The 19,301-nt window shown below is 41.5% G+C and overlaps 2 protein-coding genes across 2 annotated transcripts; one reads left to right on the top strand and one right to left on the bottom strand.

Moving 5' to 3' along the window:
* Positions 1-26: 26 nt before the first annotated feature.
* On the bottom strand, positions 27-13,313 carry sh3bgrl (SH3 domain binding glutamate-rich protein like). The gene is made up of 4 exons (XM_061835209.1): positions 12,449-13,313; positions 2,335-2,520; positions 1,062-1,142; positions 27-766 (listed from the first exon to the last, which is right to left on the bottom strand). The coding sequence occupies exons 1-4, from the start codon at positions 12,491-12,493 to the stop codon at positions 731-733; spliced, it is 348 nt and encodes a 115-aa protein (XP_061691193.1). The 5' UTR covers positions 12,494-13,313; the 3' UTR covers positions 27-730.
* A 126-nt stretch (positions 13,314-13,439) lies between these two features.
* Positions 13,440-17,028, top strand: hmgn6 (high mobility group nucleosome binding domain 6). The gene is made up of 6 exons (XM_061835210.1): positions 13,440-13,595; positions 14,547-14,573; positions 14,709-14,738; positions 15,845-15,892; positions 15,963-16,082; positions 16,161-17,028. The coding sequence occupies exons 1-6, from the start codon at positions 13,581-13,583 to the stop codon at positions 16,206-16,208; spliced, it is 288 nt and encodes a 95-aa protein (XP_061691194.1). The 5' UTR covers positions 13,440-13,580; the 3' UTR covers positions 16,209-17,028.
* The last annotated feature ends 2,273 nt before the right edge of the window (positions 17,029-19,301 follow it).

Here is a 19,301-nt window from a genome sequence, read left to right on the forward strand (position 1 = left end):
TTCAAACCCATTAAGAAGACACGGAAACCTTTTCAGTTCAGCATTTTCTTTTAAGTTAGGGAAGACAACTACAATTCACCCTAAAGGCTGGTATTTCCAACACAATATAAAAGAGGAGGCCTACATATTTGTTGCACTCATTAAAAAAACAACAGCAAATAAAAACGTCACATCTGTCGCTGTGTGAACTCTCACGTATTTTCTCTTAGAAAAAGGTCTGCTAAAACAGTTTTAAGACAGTTTGAAGGAAGATGCATGAACATGAAAAAATGGGCTGGCGATGCTCCCGCAGAAGGTGCTGCTGCAGTTTTGGCAATAACAGAACAGACAGGAGCACAAAAGGAATATACCGTATTTCTAAAATTCAAGAAAATTAAAGACCTTTTCATATTCTAATGATGAGTGTGACGTGGACATAATATAGTGCACGAGGAAACCTTGAGGCTACGTTGCACATTTTTTAATCATACTAAATGGATGACTGACTTGACATTGGACCAATAGGCAAGCAGGCTGAGGTTACGGTAGGTCGAGGAAGCATGGCAGAGAGCAGAATATTCTGTTTTCTTTTGCTGTACCTCATTTTACGATAGCCGACAAGGCACAACTAACGACAGAATCTTAAAAATCTGAAAAATGAAGAATATCATTTTCCAGCCTTTTTTTTTTTTTTTAACTAAATGTATTTCTGGTCAGGCTAGATCTGGTTGTCACACAGAGAAGGTGAATGCTACTGCTGTGCTTTTTTCAGCTGAGCCTCAGCCTCCTGCAAAGAAACACAAATGGCAAGAAGCAAGGACATCGTGTGAGACAGAGTGCAATATTAAAACCGATGTCCCCTGGTACATAACTTGTATGTTTCTATGGTAACTGGCACACCTTCCTGCATTTGCTATTAGGACAGGAAGGAGGCGCCAGTGTGCAGCCGAGACACACACGAGCCAATTGCAAATACGGGAAATTACATTTTTTATTTAACGGTAATCACAGTCTTTTAAGGATGAGCGTGTTGGGTACTGGTGTGAGGTAAGAAAGTACGGTATGTATGATAAAACTTTTACCTTTGAGCCTGGGGGAGCAGTCAGACCTAGAAATGCATACACAGCATTGTCCTCTCTTGCGTCAAAGAAGGCCTCGTAGTTCTGAGAAGCAAGGACAGAGAAGGGAAGTAAATTTGACAGAAGACATCTTAATCTCCATAGCAACAAACAAGTTCCCTTACCTGGAACGATAACATAAGATAACAAAATAAAAGTATCCAGATAAATCGCTATATAGAGAGATTGAGCAAATATAAAAAAATCTACACACCCCGAGTAGATTAGAGATTTGCATTTTGTGAGCTGCTTATCCTCAAAAGGGTCATGGGATAGGGAAATTATCCATCCATCCATTTTCTTTGCCGCTTATCCTCACGAGGGTAGCGGGGAGTGCAGGAGCCTACTATCCCAGCAGTCAACGGGCAGGAGGCAGGGTACACCCTGAACTGGTTGCCAGCCAATTGCAGGGCACATAGAGACAAACAACCGCACTCACAATCACACCTAGGAGCAATTTAGAGTGTCCAATTAATATTGCATGTTTTTGTGATGTGGGAGGAAAGTGGAGTAACCGGAGAAAACCCACGCAGGCATGGGGAGAACATGCAAACTCCACACAGGCAGGGCCGGGATCGAACACGGGTCCTCAGAACTGTGAGGCCAACGCTTTACCAACTGATCCACCATGCCGCCTAAAGAAATAATAATTACGATTATTATTTCACATAAGTTTGATGTGATTGGTTAATTCAGAATACAGCCACATACAAGCTGTAAGAGGGTGTGTACGCTTGTGCAACTACAGTATTCCAGATTTTGATTTTTACTTCCTCCGACTTTCCTCTCTCAAAAAGATAAAGAATTATTTGAGTTGACCTGTACTGGTAATAGTTCACTATAATGGTGGTAGGTTTTGATGAGTTCCATACGGTGTCCTGATCCCTTTTTGCAAAAATCCCCCCCAAAAATCTGGCATTTCAACGGGATATATATCCCTCCATCCATCCATCCATCCATCCATTTTCTTTGCTACTTATCCTCACAAGGGTCGTGGGGAGTGCTGGAGCCTATCCCAGCTGTCATCGGGCAGAAGGCAGGTTACACCCTGATCTGGTTGCCAGCCAATCGCAGGGCACAATAGCATATATATAAGGTATATTCCATTCAAATGTCAGATTTTTCTGTAGATTTAGTAAATCATATCATTTAAAGAAGATTTGCATGTTTATAAAACAACACTAAGTGTTGACATCTAGGGTTTAATTCCACTTTAATGCATTTGTTTTCATCTTACCCCACAATATTTGCTTTCATTAAATATCTGTGGCGGAAGAGGGTTCCCTGTGGCAGGCCGTGACTCCTCCGGAACGTTCTCTCGCATCCACTTCCGGTTCACCTCATTGGCAGCAATGTCACACTCCTCAAACCCAATCTTATTGGCTGCCAGGAAGCCCATCACGTCCTGCTGCTGCTTTTTAATCTGTGTGCAGGGAGATGGGGGTGGGGGAGGCAAAAAGAGGAAGTTGTCAGTTAGTCATGAGTCAACTACCATAATCCATTTGAGGAAACGGAATAGCTCATTTTCACCAAACTGTGACGGCTTTGCATTAAAAAAAAAAAAAACTAAAAAAAACTGCACACTTGCTCCATCCTGTGATATATCAGAGGACAAAAACTTCATTGCGTGCGAAACAAATAAAATCATAAAGAACGACAAAATATTGATTGAGATTCTTTGTGTGAATACGAGTACAGGATATCTCAGTGAAGCCAATGATAGTTCCCTGTTTAAGTATGGTATTTTTATTTTGCTAGAAAATCGATGACTGTCCCTCATAGCTTACAGTGTAGTTATAGGTTGACCTACAGGACTTTAATTACAAATAAACAAAAGGCACGAGGGATAATGTTTACATCACTGCTGGTTTGTTGGTTGCAGTATTACGCGAAAATTTAAACAATACTTTTTAGCGAGCTAGTGTATGGACAAGGGGATATCCCATTATTTATTAGGATACATTTAATACAATAATTCATTTGTGCCATTTGAGTAACTGCGCCATTGATGGAAACGTCTACAGCGTTCCGACACAAAACAGGAAGTAGCTTGCTGATAACAAATTCCTCTCTCGTGTGCATGGGATTTTAGTTTGTATTTTAACCACTTCCGTATTAAAATGTACAAGAAACTGAAGAGTTCCTGGTACAATATATTTTTGTCTAGAACTGTGTATTTCACGTTTGAAGGAAAATAGCAATATTGGCCTCATATGCCTTACAATGTAACTGGATCTCAATCAATTAATCACTCAATCACTCACTCAATCAATCAATCAATCAATCAATCAATCAATCATTTTATGCCAACCTAATGAGAAAATCTTGTTTCGACTGCTGAAGGTCGTACACCTGGCAACCCACAAGTACAGCATGACTCCAAGTGTAGCCAGAGGGTGCCTCATGAAGCAAGTTATCATGGAGTGCTGATGTCCTAAATGATGACGTTTGAATTCAAGGATTATTTATTTAGGTTATTTTTTTTTGGGGGGAGGGTTAAATCAGGAAAAAGATAAAGACGGCATCCAACTGCAAGATAAGGGTTTAACTTCAATTGTTTCCACGAAACTACAGGGGCATTTAGATAAGCTATGCTAACGTCACTGTTAGCTCACAGGCTCTCGCAGGTCAAAAATGTACAAAGTTTGATATTGGTTAAGCACTGAAGTGATATAACACGATGTGGAGAGTGGAACTGGAAACTACGCCATGAAAATGAAAAAAAAAATCACCCATTGTTATTTGATCCTACTGCTGCAAATACAGTGTAGTTCCCACACCTCCAATTATTTAACACTTTGTACTTCCTTTTTAGCGACGAGCGTCAACATATTTTCATTTCTCAAGCTTTGTGGCAGCTTCTTCCCCTCAGCCAGCAGACGCATAAGCACTAAATAAGCCTGGATCAACAATTACAATTTCACACCTACACCTGATGCTTATTGCATGCGGTTTATACTTAAGTCCATCCATCCATTTTCTTTTGCCGCTTATCCTCACGAGGATTGTGAGGAGTGCTGGAGCCTATCCCAGCTGTTAACGGGCAGGAGGTGGGGTACACCCTGAAATGGTTGCCAACGAATCGCAGCACAGATGGAGACAAACAGCTGCACTCACAATCACACCTAGGGGCAATTTAGAGTGTCCAATTAATGTGCATGTTTTTGGGATGTGGGAGGAAAATGTGAGTGCCCGGAGAAAACCCATGCAGGCACGGGGTGAACATGCAAACTCCACACAGGCAGGTCTGGGATTGAACCCAGGGTCTCAGAACTGTGAGACCAACGTTTTACCAACTGATCCTCCGTGCCGCCCTACAGTTAAGTCATGATACTAATTTCAGAAAAATGTAAAAATGATTTGTACCATTTTTTTGGTACCCCGGAAAGTTGGTACATAAATTTAGCGGAGGTTCACCAAAACATTGTTTTCTCATTATTCCTCATGAGGTAAAGTAATACATTTTCAAATTACATTGTTAGGAAATCACATTACCACCTTGGTTTTTTTTTTCAATTTGGTTGGGATTTTCTGTAGTTTTGACAACGGTGAAAATTTACCTCAAGTAAAAAACCTGAACATGACAGATTGGATTCAGAGGTGGTAGAAAATTATACGGAGGTGAATTACTGTAATTATTTTTGTTTTTTGTGAGGTTTGAGGTAATTCTGACAGCCATACCAGAGTCAAATTTTCTGTCACAAGTTTCCTCATGATTTACATTGATTCCTGACCAGAAATTCTTGGCAAGCTTTCAACATACAAAGTGTCATAAAATCCATAATCCTTATCTGATTCTTACAAGGCAAAGATCATTTTATTGGTGAAACATTCCTCTAGCCAATGGTATCCATTATCTGTTTTGATATAAGATATTTCAAAAATTTGAGTCGCATATGTATTCATTGCACATTGTCCATTTTCCTTCTTCATTGCCCTGCATAAGAGTGTCTTGGCTGTGTTTTAGCCCTGCCTCTTACATAGATGTGCGCTTGAGTGCATTGTCCAATAGGGCCTTGGTGATGCATCTAAGAAGGAGGATGGCCCTACAAGGCCATACGGAAACAAGAGCTCCTCTGGGTCTCGAGAGGAGGTAACCAGTCAAACACGAGCCAAATAAGGTCTTCTGCATGTTCTCTCTCACACACACACACACACACACACACACACACACACACACACACACACACACACACACACACACACACACACCACACACACACACACACTCAGCTGCACATCAACACACACCTGGTCCAATGCTAACCTACATCACAGCAAAGCATTAAAGAGGGAGTGATAATCAGAAAGCTTGCACCATCCTCGTCCCAGCTTGATAGCGTTGTGACAAGCCAGATTGCATCACTGTCGTCTACTGAAGCAACATTAGGAGGCAGAAAAATTCAGACAGATGAGTCATTTTATACTTCCTTAAACATAGTCGTCTTGCCACTGAAGTAGTAATCCATACAACAATTCCTTATTTGTGCTTTTTTTGTGTATTTTCCTGGCTTTGCTTTGTAACTAAACTCACGAATAAAGATTGTGGGTAAGCATAGATTCTCTATTTTGATTCAATAAAGGTAATAGTTCTATCAACCAAGCAAAATTTAATCGTAAGGGAAGTTCCCTCCAAATCTGGAGGCATGTGGGGGAGAGGTATGAAAATGCAGGAAACCAAACTGGCAGCCTGTGGTTGAGGTGATAACTCCACTCTTCCCCTGTTGCCATATATCTTTTAATCATTATTAATCTTTCACCAAAGACAGGACAGGCTGCCTTACTTACACTTCCCTCTGAAAGAGGAATAAAACTATTGGTATGCTGAGTAACAGATGAAACAATTGAAACAACGGCTGACGACGTTAAATCATTAAAGAAGACCCTAAAACAGTGATCGTTCAATGTAACGAACCCCATAGGTCTCATACACACATTCACAGAACCCTTATTAACTGGAACAAATTGTGGTTTATTCAATATTCAAAGCAGGTAGAGTATAAGTTATCTTTTCTTTTTGCATAGAATGAAGCATGTATCAGTTGCACACAAATTAACTCACTGTTCAAAGAACAATATCAACAAAAGATGAATTTCACACAAAATACGAAAATCTTCCGTTCCACTTATCCTGAGTAGGGTCATGAGGTGCTAGAGCCTATCCCAGCTTTCTCTGGGCAAGAGGCAGGGTACACACTCAACTGGTTGCCAGCTAATGGCAGGTCACATGCAAACCAACAACCATTCGCGCTCACATTCCCACCTACGGGAAATTTAGAGTCTTCATTTACAATTGTCTGGATGTTTTGGGGATGTGAGAGAAAACCGGACTGCCCGGAGAAAACTGGAGAAACCATGCAAACTCCATATAATTGGGGCCCACATTTGATCCCTGCTGCCTGGAGCCGTGAGGCAGATATGCCAACCACTTGCTCACCGCATCACATACATGACTCAATTCAATGAAAATGTACTTTCAACAAATATGAATTTTGCTGTTGTCTTTCAAGTGTCATCATTTTCACAACAAAATTCTCTCCTTTGTTTTTATGCCCCCAACCTTGGAAAAGGATTGTTCGCTAAGATAAGTCCGGTGGAAGTTTGAGCATTTATCCCTAAACTGCATTATACAAGTTATATTAATACATTTCACCACTTTCTTCCTCAAAGGGATTAAGAATTGAAACGTTTTAGATTGCCCAAGTTGAACTTTAGATATAATCCCGTATGAGCAGTCGTGTCGCAAACTTGGTTTTTTACAAGTTCTACCTCCAAAAAGAGCCACAGTAAGATTATTTACAATTGAAATATTTAATTCTTTGATTCATGTGCAAACCACTAAAGCCACATTGCACACAACCAGTCGTACAAACCCCACTACAATTAAACTTCTAAATATTAAATTCACTTTACTTTATAAAGCCTGTAAGTATAATACTTCCGTTGTTTAAGGACGCATGTACCATCTAAAATGTGTATCACATCTTGATGCATGTAACTATAACTATATGAAATTGATATGTTGTTCCTTTAATTCCAAATCTAATGTGCGTTCAGTAAAAACAAAGTGAGAGTCCTGGATGAGAGTGTGGTCTGCTGCTTTAGTTCTCTAACATACGCCGTGTTGCCTTTCACAGCATAGTAAAATTGCAATGCAAATAACACTGAGGTAGGGCCTATGGAAAACTAGCACACACTGTGTATTATTTGTCCAGAAATGGATCATGTGTTTCTGATACCCAGAGAATGAAAACTGCTGATGCAGGTCATTCCATTCATGCCACCACATTTTTGTATTAAGCCTTCAACGTGTTTTAGTGTGCGTGTGTGTGTGTGTGGATTTAGATAAGATGACCTAGAATTGTTATCATCAGATGGAGTGGGGGTGGGGTGGGGGCGGGGGGGGGGGGGGGGGGTCAGTTATCATCAGACCTGCTACTGAATTAACCAAAACGCTCTTTAATGTTTTAAGATTGAGAAAAAAAACTGTGATCAGTAGCGTGAAAACAAGGAATATGATGAAATGTAAACTTTGACATTGGTCATCTTGTTTCAGAGAGCTTTTAAAATATATAGGATTGTTGTTCTGACATTGGGTTTAAGACATAGGGTCCCAGTATCACCAAAATCACAGAAAAGCAGTTTGGACTTCAGGCGCATCAGTAAGAACTCTTAAGGTGCTTTCAATACTGCTTGTTGTTTTCACGACACCCACCCACCCTGTCTGGGTAGGTCTCAGCTATATATTGTCCACGCTTCGCAGCTTTGGTGTTTTACGTCTTCAACTCTTCTGGAAATGAATTTCCACAAGGTTTAGGAGTGGGAATCTTAGACCATTCTCCAGAAGTGCTGCAAGAGGAAGGGGCATTCCCTAAACTGTTACCACGGAGTCACAAGTATGGAATTCTCCCAAATTATTGGGAAAATAAAACAATAAAATAATTACAAAATAAAAATTGGAAGATTCTATGCTCTCAACTTGACTGTTGCAATCCATTTGCACAAATCACTGTGCGGTTTTACCTCATCGCAGTACGTTATCTGTCTTGTATCTCAGAGCTGAGGATACTGGGACACTTCATTAATTATTGATTTCTTGATTTTCTCCTTTCTTGTTTTTCTCTGCTGTTGTTGGGTGGGCTGGCTGTTCCCCCTGGGACTGGCGTCTGACATCTGCGATTTAGAATCTTAACTTCACCTGACATGCATCTTTTTAGGAACTGGAAGAGCCTTCAAAACAGTGAGGCAGACTGCAAACATTCATCCATCCATTTTCTTTGCCGGTTTTCCTCACAAGGGTTGCGAGAGGGGCTGGAGCCTATCCCAGCTGTCAATGGGCAGGAGGCTGGGTACATCCTGAACTGGTTGCCAGCCAATCGCAGGGCACATGGAGAAAAACAGCCGTACTCACAAACACACCTAAGGGCAATTTAGAGTGTCCGATTATTGTTGCATGTTTTTGGGATGTGGGAGGACACCGCAGTAGCCAGAGGAAACCCAAGCAACCATGGGGAGAACATGCAGACTCCACATAGGCAGGTCCGGGATCGAACCGGGGACCTCAGAACTGTGAGGCCAATGCTTTACCACCTGAGCCACCGTGCCGCCTTACAAACATTCATGTTGCTAGAATTTCTAATTTAGTACTCAATAATTATAATAGTTTTTTCCACAAATGGAATTTTAATACAAAATAACGTAATACAACATATCAGTAAGGTGTTATTAAACTCAAAGCGACTCATGGATAATAATAAGGTATATAAAATTTTGTGCAATTCTCCAGGCGTTACATTGATATATGGCAGTGTGAAGAGATTTGTCTTTAAGTTCCAAAGTACATCCTCATCAGCCTCACCATCACCACTACATGAGTGCTGTGTTATCAAGGAAGTGAAATTAGATTTAAGCCCGATCAATCCTTAAAAAAGGTCAGTCATTAACAGTAGCCAGACAACATCAGGGATTGATTAGTTTAAACTGTATGCAGCACAAGCTTCGATCAATAGCCCACAATGCAGACTCAGGCTGAGGGTCAAATTACATTTGGTTCAAATAACCCCCCACAAATCTACATTCTTCTAATGTCTGTAAGTACATTGACGTGTGAGCATCTGAGGGTGTGGCAGTGATAATAGTTTTGTCTTGATTTAAAAAAAAAAAAAAAAAAAAGCAGGCTTGCTGGAGTTTTGACAACAACAGTAACCACTACCCAAGCCTGAGCTTTGTCAGCATTACAACACACTTACAAAAGAACCGCTTTTGCTGGACTCCCTCGCTTCTGCCTGAGGTAGAAGCGTAAAACTTTACATAATGTCTGACCTACAAACTCTGAGAAGAAAGCAGAGGTATAAAGAAACAAGAATAATGTCAATACATCCGACATTTGTACCGTATTCACAAACAAAACACCTCTGTGAATTTATTGTGGTAATAAGGAAAAGTATGTGTGGCTTAATTTTGTACTAGGCAGTAAAGATATGGAGCAGGATATGACTTAAAATACATATCAAACAATAAATTATGGTATGAATGTCTTGGGCTAGTAGTACATTCATAAAAAAAAAATATATATATATATATATATATATATGGACTAGGGTAACTTCATCAAACAGGCCGACAACAAGTTTTTTTGAGAAATACTCGGAGTGTAAAGTGTAACATTGTTACCATGCCTGGTTGACTAAAACATATATTGGTGGAATAATGATGATATTTGCCAGGGACCTTTTATCTGGAGTCAAGGGTGGCAAAATGTGGTCATTAGACTTGACACCGATCTGATCGGCTTGATTAAATATTGTTTTAACATTTATAAACCAAACGAACTGGTGTTGGTTGGGAAGGACTGGCTCTCAGTCTCCGCTCTCATTCATCCAAAAGGGTTGAGGTCGATAGGGTTGAGGTCAGGGTTGTGTGGGCAAGTCAGTTTATCCACATCAAACGTTCTCTTTTTGATCTTGTCATGTTTGAATATACAAAATTGGGAATCTCAAAATTCTCTGCAGAGCTGTTAAAAGGCTTCCCACAAGAATTAGATGTGATATCTCTAAAGGGTGGACGCATGTGATATTGACCATTAGGCTGGCGAGCGAATACTTTTGGCAACATAGCCTAAATGTAGTGACCAGATATGTGATCGTTTCTCAGTTTATTCCAACTCACTGAACGATGATCGGCTCTAAAAGTCCTGATCATGTATGTAGAGGCAAATGTTCAGCAATACAATGCAGGTCCATGTGCCCAATTCTAATTTAATGCCAATATTTGATTTGTTCTATGTGGATTTCTAGTGGCATATCCTGTATATATTGTAACTGTTTGACTGTGTGCTCATGCTAGACATTGTTTGTTGATTAAATGATGACATTGTTTTCTATTCATAGCAACATATACTAAGTAGCAGTTAATCGAAACAATACAATTGAATGCACACTCGATTCCATATTATCAAGCAAATGATATTTTTCTCCAATTCCCCTGAACAGTTAATTGGAATGTCAATTGGCAGAATTTAGAAGTGAACAATCGTCAGAATATAATTTTAATGTTTTTGTGCAAACCTCTCAATGATAACAATTTTTTTAATTTAAAAAAATTCTAATGTACTGTTCCAAATAACTATGCACAACAGCTTTTCCAGACATTTGACTCAAAATTGTCATTTATTTAATTTGCAGTATTTGGTCATATTTGCTGAAATCAATCAAAAGCCTCATATGTCAAGCTAGATTTTGACATAGGATGACCCCTTATTTGATAGCAGCTTCACAATTCTTACATCCTTTAAAACGTGTGAGTTTTTGGTACCATGGACGGAAGTGGTCAGTCAAATTCTGTGCATACTTTTCAGAGGTCATTTCCACATCTTTTTGTAGCGGTGGTGTTATATTGTTAAGTAGTTAGTGAACCACATTTTTATTGATCTTAAGATGGAACTAGAATGTTCACCTGTCAGCTGCTTCACACAGTTTCATATGTACTCTAAAGAAGCACAACATTCCCATCAAACAGTCAAAATGATGAGGGAAGGGTGATTCAACTGTGAGTTGATATACCAGACCAGGTCTGTAACGGCACATGTATGAGTCCCTGTTGCTCCTGATTGTTACTTATGATCAGGATCAATGTTGGAAGTCGCAAGTGTGTCTCTCATTTGTTGTATAAAACCGTTTCTGTTTTGTTAGTCCAGAACAGTCTTTACCAATCATTTACTGTCAGGGCAATAAAGTCATTTATCGCTGCCAGTTGAAAAGAGGCTCTGTGTGACTGAGTGAGTGTCAAGTGAAAGTACAGCACTTCATTTCACTTTAAGGCATGTTCGTTAAGTAAACTGAAAATATTACAACTTTGAATGACGCTAATGGATGTTTGAAAACTGCTCAAACTTACACTCATTGGCTATAACATTAGGTGTGCACACGCAATCCAATTTTATCCCTTGACAAAGATAATACAAGAATGTGCTGTTTTATGATGTGGTCTTGGAAGATACTACTGGTAATTTAACAATACTGTATTTGTTCTACTTGTAGGTTGTGGTAGTGTGAAGGTGCACAGCATCGCACTGAGAGCTATTTCTCATATTTTCTCCCGCCCTCTCATGTAGCTGGCAACCAAAACAATGGGAACGCCTCTCAATATGATGCCAAGCAATTTTACAACAGCAATTGTAAGAATAAGCATATAGTACAGCCAAAGTAAGACCTCTGCAACTGTGGCAGTGTTAATCAAACAAATACAGCTCTTATTTGAAGTTGTAGCTGTGGACCTATGCTTACTTTTATCAGAGATTGTACCCATGATTAATTTAATGCTTTAATGCCCCAAATGCTGTATAATGCATCACTCTTGAACCAGTAATCCAAAATGTCTTAAACTCAGTGTTCTGCAGCTGCACTTTTATAAAGGCCCAGGAGAATTGCATCACCGCCATTCCCTTCCACTCTAGATGAAATTGGCATGCCTGAAACTAAACACCCGTAGTTCCTACAGCAAATTCATACCATTCCAAGCAGAGAGTGCGCAGCAAATGTTTGGCTACCACGTGCATTTCCTGTTTTCCAGCCCGGTTTTGGCAACACAAACTATCCCTTGTTGGTAAACACAATGACCCAAAACCACAACAGTTGACAGCAGCAAGTTTCATTTTGTACTCTTACTACTACTACTCTTGTAACACACCTCAAAAGTGTACACAGCTATCCAAAACATGAGGACGGGCCATGCGGCAGGGATCGGTTATTTCCATACTGATGCACATTCTGAGTCCAATCAAAGTTCAGGAGCAGGAGATGCTGCAAATAGCTACACATCACAATAAAGATGTGACACGCTTCATCCCTTACCGAGGTGGACCCGGAGGAGGACGCAATGTACACTTTGATGACCATGGTCAATCACGGATGGAGGCGCTTGCTGCTCTGGCTCTTTTGGAGGCAGGAATTGTTGAAAGGGGGACCCAAAAAACGAGAAAGTTCCCAGGTTAGATCCTCTGTTGCAGGCGGACTGCGTGCGCAAACACTCCTTCTCTGCACTGGATGGAGCTTTGCATTCCTCCTCCGCCTCTCCTCGGCCTCCCCGCCCCTTCCAGCACAACATCTCGAGAGACTGGCCAGTGAGCCGTGCACAAGCTCGAGTCGCTCACAGACACGTACACGCAGAAAGGCAAATAATATATAGCGGCCACACCGGGCCGGGATGTGTATGCGATGGTCAGGCGGGACGTCGTCGTACTATTTGCGTTGCAAAACAATGCACACGACACGTGAACGTGTCCAAGCGAAACAATGGCGAAGGGACGGGTTGCAATGAATGTAACACGCCGCCACTGACGGTTCTTTTGTGCAGCAGACAGCAGTGTGAGGTGAGGGCAGCCATGTTCGACAGACGGGCTCAGTGGGCCCCCTGCAGGCGTCTGGGGCACACGACGGACGCCTCTGCTCCACTCAAATGAATTCAGGAAAAACCGAAAAAAATGTGTCAGCGACAAGAGGAGTGGGCGCCATATTGGACTCAAAACACAAGTGCAGTAGACGACGGAATCGCCCTTTGTCGGCCGGTCACGAATTGAGATAATTCAGTGGGACCGCGCGGTTTTTGGGTGGATGTTTCCACAGGTGGGGCTGGAATTGGAAAAGGATCAGCACACATGTATGCAGCCAACATGTCCTCCAATCCTTTCATTCTCGTCGGCGTCCTCCCATCTCCCGCTGTACGAAGAAGCCATTCGCGCAGACCCCCGAAACATCACCGGCTCCAAAATTCCAAGTGTTCCGCAGCCCCGAATGGCGGCAGGCCATTGGCTGGCGCGGCTGTCAATCCGCTGCTTAGCCGCACCCCTCCCCCCATTCAACCACTCGCCTCTCGGTTTGTGTGTGTTTACTACACTGCCGAGCAGAGGGGAGACACTCGTCTTCACATGTACTCAAACTGAACTGTTTCTAGTTGTGTTTGCGAGAAAACCTCCAAGAGATCAACATGCCCAGGAGAAAGGTGAGCATTGGAAAACAAATGAAAAGACTTGGGAGGCTACAGGGAGCGCGAATGCGATGCAAACGCCTGCGAGACATTCCTCGGAGACATTACTTAATTATAACGCAATGTACGATGTACGGATGTCGTCGGTAATTTTCCCACGTTTTCTAAAAATAATGTGGACTTTTTTTGTGTTGGAATGAATATTTTCCCGCGTGAATGCGGCCCGTTATCGGTGCAAGCCGCCGCTGTCCGTTATGGAGCTCGAAGTCTGTGGCTCTCCATGCAGTTAAAGCACAAGCAGCAGCAGCAGCCATGCTTTGCAGCTCTTGTCCACCTTCGTCGGCGAGCCAGCCGACGAACAAACGGCTCGCTTATCGCCCTTTGCTCGCCAAACCGCTCCAAAGTGGCACCAGAAAATACTACAGTGACTTTGCTTTCCGTTTTGACCGCAAAATCCGACATTCACTGTCGCGTTTGGATAAAAAGATATATTTACTCTCTTTGTTCGTAGTCCCCAATGGCTGCGGTGGCACGGCTGAGCCTGTGGGTGGCGCCCTTGAGGGCAACCGAGGATCCCCCCCACCCCTCCTCCCTTTTCTCTGAGACTCCCGCGCCAGCTTTCAAATCTGAGCTGCATGCATTGAATGGGAGGCAGACAAACGCAGGGGAGTGCAAGGGACAAGCGAGGCCCGGGTCCTCCAAATGGGCCCCCAGAGGCCCGCATGTGCAACTCCTGGGAGCCCCCCTTGACAACCGTGCTCTGCAGCCATATTTCCCTGCCCCAAAGTGTTCAAAGCTGCTCAGTTTGCCACATGTTCATGTTTTGGGATGATTGGAAAAAGTTTTTTCAACACCGCTGTTGCTAATCAGATAAAGTCCACAAGTCCTTATAAACACACATCGAGCTTTTAATAACACCGTTCTCATGTTTCTGTGTTTAACTATTGTCATTTTTTTGTTTTGTAGAGACAAGAAACAGAAGAGAAGGAGGAGGTAACTGCTGAGCAAATGAAATAGTACTATATGTACCAAGTTATCCGTAAAACACTTTTATTGTAATATTGTCACCTGAGCACTGTCCCATGGTTACAAAGTAATACAATTAAAATAACATTTGCTCTGTTTCAGCCCAAGAGGAGATCAGCCCGGTTATTAGAGGTAAGACAATAATAATAATAATAATAACCTATTTACATTAAGATATATACAAAATGGATGAGATGAGGCAAACAGCACTAAAATATCCTGTATACATACAACTATTTAGGTTAAAAGAAGCAGTTTTCCATCTAATACTTTATTTAAAATGTATTTAAAGGTTCATTGTAGATTAAACAGTATGTTTGTTCTATATTAATCCTAAAAAGTTCTTAACATTCTTTTTAAATTATATAAAAATATGTTAATACCTGCGGCACATTGGACAGGTGGTTAGCACATCTGTCTCGCAGTTGTGAGGACTGGGGTTCAAATCCGGCCTCTCCTGTGTGGAGTTTGCACGTTTGTTTGTTTTTTTCCCTGGATACTGCAGTTTCCTCACACATCCCGAAAAAGCATGATTGCTAAGTTGAGTGAAGACGCTAAACTGCCCGTAAGTTTGAATATGAGTGAGAATGATTGTTTATTTCAATGTGCCTAAGATTGCTGACAAGGGAACTTAGTGAGGATAAGCAGTGCAGAAGATGAATGAAGAAATGTTAATTCCGCGCATAAGATTGCAGTAGTACGCCGCCCCGTTAAAAACATTTTTATTGAAATTGTATACTTTTATATTCAGAAAAAAGTTTGAAGCATTCTTTTAACATTGAAGAAAATTGCTAACGTAAGGTTGGTGTTTCATATCCTATAGAATATTTTTATAGTACATGAGATTTCAGGTATAATGGAATATTTTCACATTCCAGTGAAAAACAACTACATTTAGAGCGCAAACACAATCCCGATCATCGAAATCTGATACTAGGTATCTTTCGGATTAACTTTTTTGCTACCTTTAGATTTTTGGTGAAATGTTAAAATGTAACTGAAGACAAAGCAAATTATTAACTCATAAGATAATTTTACTTTAAGTAATCCAATATTCTATCAATTGAGTTGTTAATGAAGTCTAAAATCCCTCTTAATGAATGAATATCATAATAAAAGAAGCAACTGGTAACAAGTGCTTTTTAAAAATTGTATCCCAAGCCCCAGAGTACCTACAGAAAAAGCAAAATCATGCAAATTAACACAGAAAATTTGTTTAAACCTGCCCATGTCTGCAGATGCCAGCCACATCTAAGGTGGAACCAAAGGTGAAGAAGCCAGCAAAGGTAGAGGAGGCCAACCATGCGCACAACCATCCGGCATGTGAATTTTAATCCAAGCAACTGCTTTTTCTAGAAAGAGAAGGCTGTGAACGACAAGAAGGAGGACAAGAAGACCAAGAAGACAAAGGAGAACGCAGATGCAGAGGCCAATGAAGAAAACCACTCTGAGAACGGAGAGGCCAAGACCAACGAGGTGAGCGGACGCCTCGTCGGCGGACTTGGGAAGTCAAAACGGCGGCGCTGACCTGACCTCCCGCGTTGTGTCTCGCAGGTGGAGGACGCCCCAGAAGAGGCCAAGGAGGAGGCCAAGTCAGAGTAGCACCACAGCCCCGGCGTTCCCCCTCGACAGCCCTTCCCCTCGAATCTCCCCCTTCTCAAGTCTCTCACATGGTTTCCCTCCAAGGCGTATTGTTAACAGAGGAATATTTTTATCAATGATTTTATAAGTATCCGTACAGATTTTTAGCACAAAAAGCAAAGCTGATTATGGAGCACCTTGCAGATTTGCAGTGGTCATATCAAGTGTCTGCAAGCAAGAACAAAAACACACTAAAATCTTTTTTAAATGGCATTTCGTGATTGTTGAAGCCTTGTTTGGTGTAGAAAGGGTCCCCTGCCGGATTGACTCTGTCGTGACTTGTGTATTCCTGTGTTTTTCCTCCCGCCACCTCCTCTGCAGATTAGGACCCCACCCCACCTCTTTCCCGCCCGCAGTTCAGCCTTCTATCCACGTTTTATTAACGGTTCAGACATGTCGTCATGGCTGTTTCTTTTAGATTTTTTAATGTGCAGTGAGTTCCCTTTTTGCTCATGATTTTTTTTTCCTCATGGAAAATGTGTTTTAAAAAAAATAATGAAACGCGTTGCCCGTAAGAAAGAGGAAGATGAACATACGAAACATTCCTGGAACGGCGATGCCTCCGACCTATGTCCGAGATGACCCTGCGTTACGAGAAAGATGAAGAATACAGCTCCTGCTCCATCCACGCTATCATGTCGGCTTTTTTTAAAAAAACGTTTTTTTTAAATAATTTGAATCTGGAAATCTCTCACAAACGCAGGTGTCTGGTCCCTCTCTTATGTTCTGAAATTCTCTTAATAAAAACAAGTCCTGGGAATTTTCCTCAAAGCATTGTGTCTGGAGACTGTTTTTGATTGTGTATCTAAAGAAATTACCAAATTGAAAATTTCACAGACATTAAAGTGACACATGAAAGCAGTAAAAGAGATTTCTAATACACAGGCACGCACTTTATTATTGGAAAATAAGGCCTTTTTTGTGGCCTGATCAAACATTTCTGACATCTAAAGTTCAGCATCTGCCTTTGTAGAGCCCTTCCATGAGCTTTTTGCAGCCCTAACTTTACATAATGGCTCTAGTGACTAAATCTTATCTTCCCTTGAGGCTTTACAGGGCCACAAAAAAAAAAAAAAAAAAACAGCATGAACCCTCCTGTGGGGTACTACAATCTACAAACAAACTATTGTATTAATTCTATCCAATCTGGCTCCACATTAAGATCAGTTCCAGGGACTTGCATGGAAGCAGAATCATAAAAGATGCATGCTTTTGTTAAGCTAAACCACTCTCGAGTTTACAGGCTTTGGGTTTTGGACCTACACTGAAAATTGCGTGCCCTGGCGTCATGAGTCTTTGCTGTACTGTATATACATTTTCAGTGTTTTGATTACATGGTGCACATTTTCTAATGGTAACCTCAAAATAGAACATTTTAATATTTCATTTAGCAATGCAACTACAACAACTACTCTCCCTCCCTCTCTCTCTCGCTCTCGCTCTCTTTCTCCCTCTCTCCCTTTCTCTCTGTTAGGCCGCAATCGCTTCACATCCAACCGTGATTTGCTTTGGAGGCCGCAGTCGTTTTGCGGTGGTCTGGATCCCCCAAAGCAAATACTCCACAACTGTTGTCGTCTATTTCGTTTTCTATTTTGTACAGGAGATGCTGGTTCTCTGAGTCGCTCACAATTGTCATGGCCAAGCACTGGGCTCCATTTTGTCGACGTGATCGTCTCCCTGTCCCGAGAGAAGTTGCTTTTACAAGTATCCGCCAATAGATGGAGCCACGGCCTTTTGCAATAAATTGATTCTCGTTGTGCCATGCATATTCTGTAGTTTAACCTGTTGAACAGATTAAATGGGCCTCCATCCATCCATCCATGCATTTTCTTCGCCACTTATCCTCACGACGGTCGCGGGGAGTGCTGGAGCCGATCGCAGCTGTCAATGGGCAGGAGGCGGGGTACACCCTGAACTGGTTGCCAGCCAATCGCAGGGCACATTGAGACGAAAAGCTGCACTCATAATCACACCTTGGGGCAATTTAGAGTGTCCAATTTTTGGCCTACATTAATTACAAATAAAAAAAAAAAATCCACACAATCACTCATACAGACAGACAGGCACGTTCACAGACGTTTTTAGGGCAGGTGTTCAAACCTAAAAATTGGCAAATATATATGTTTAAAATAAGACAAAGATATTAAATTTGCAAAAAATTTTTTCCCAAAAAAATGTGGCGTGTAAGCTGTACAACTCATTCGGAAAATGTGTGTGAATCCTTTAGAGATGTACATTGAAACAAATGAGATAATGTGGCCATGAACACATACTCTTATGTGCCTGTGATCTGAATTTCCTAATCATATTCATGCTCAAAAATAAATGGGTGTCTGTATACACCTGCTATAATTTAAAAAGCCACTCTATAACCCCAAATAAATATTCTAGTCTTTTTTTTTTTTTTTTTTTGTCACGTTATGGCTCTCAGCCATGGTCCGCACTACAGCTTCCGCAGCATCAGAAGGATCTTATTGTTCAAACTTATTAGCCAGGAGGAGGGGAAAAGTAAGGAATTGCCAAGGGATTAAATGTACCATGGAACAGAGTGGAGACAGTCATGATCACAGAAAAAAAAATATGGCAGTGAATAGACAGATTACAAAGAACTGGACATCAAGCTGGAAGCCACAAAAGGCAGACTAATAGTAAATAAATAAACATCCAAGACAGGATAACCCCCCCCCCCAAAAAAAATAAAAATAAAAAAATAAAACAACACACACACTTGGCATTTCCCACAAGAGTGTGGTTGAAAATGTGTCAGGAACCATTTCCGTTTTTTGATCCTCACGAGGGTCGTGGGAGTCCTGGAACCTATCCCAGCTGTCAACGGGCAGGAGGCGGGGTACACCCTTAACTGGTTGCCAGCCAATCGCAGGGCACATAGAGACAAACAGGAACACTCACAATCACACCGAGGGTGTCCAATTAATCTTGCACGTTTTTTTGGGATGTGGGAGGAAACCGGAGTGCCCGGAGAAACCCACGCAAGCATGGGGCAGAACATTCAAACTCCACACAAGGGTGTCGGGGATTGAACCCGCGACCTCA

This window comes from Syngnathoides biaculeatus, chromosome 11, assembly GCF_019802595.1.
Source record: "Syngnathoides biaculeatus isolate LvHL_M chromosome 11, ASM1980259v1, whole genome shotgun sequence".
Taxonomy (NCBI): domain Eukaryota; kingdom Metazoa; phylum Chordata; class Actinopteri; order Syngnathiformes; family Syngnathidae; genus Syngnathoides; species Syngnathoides biaculeatus.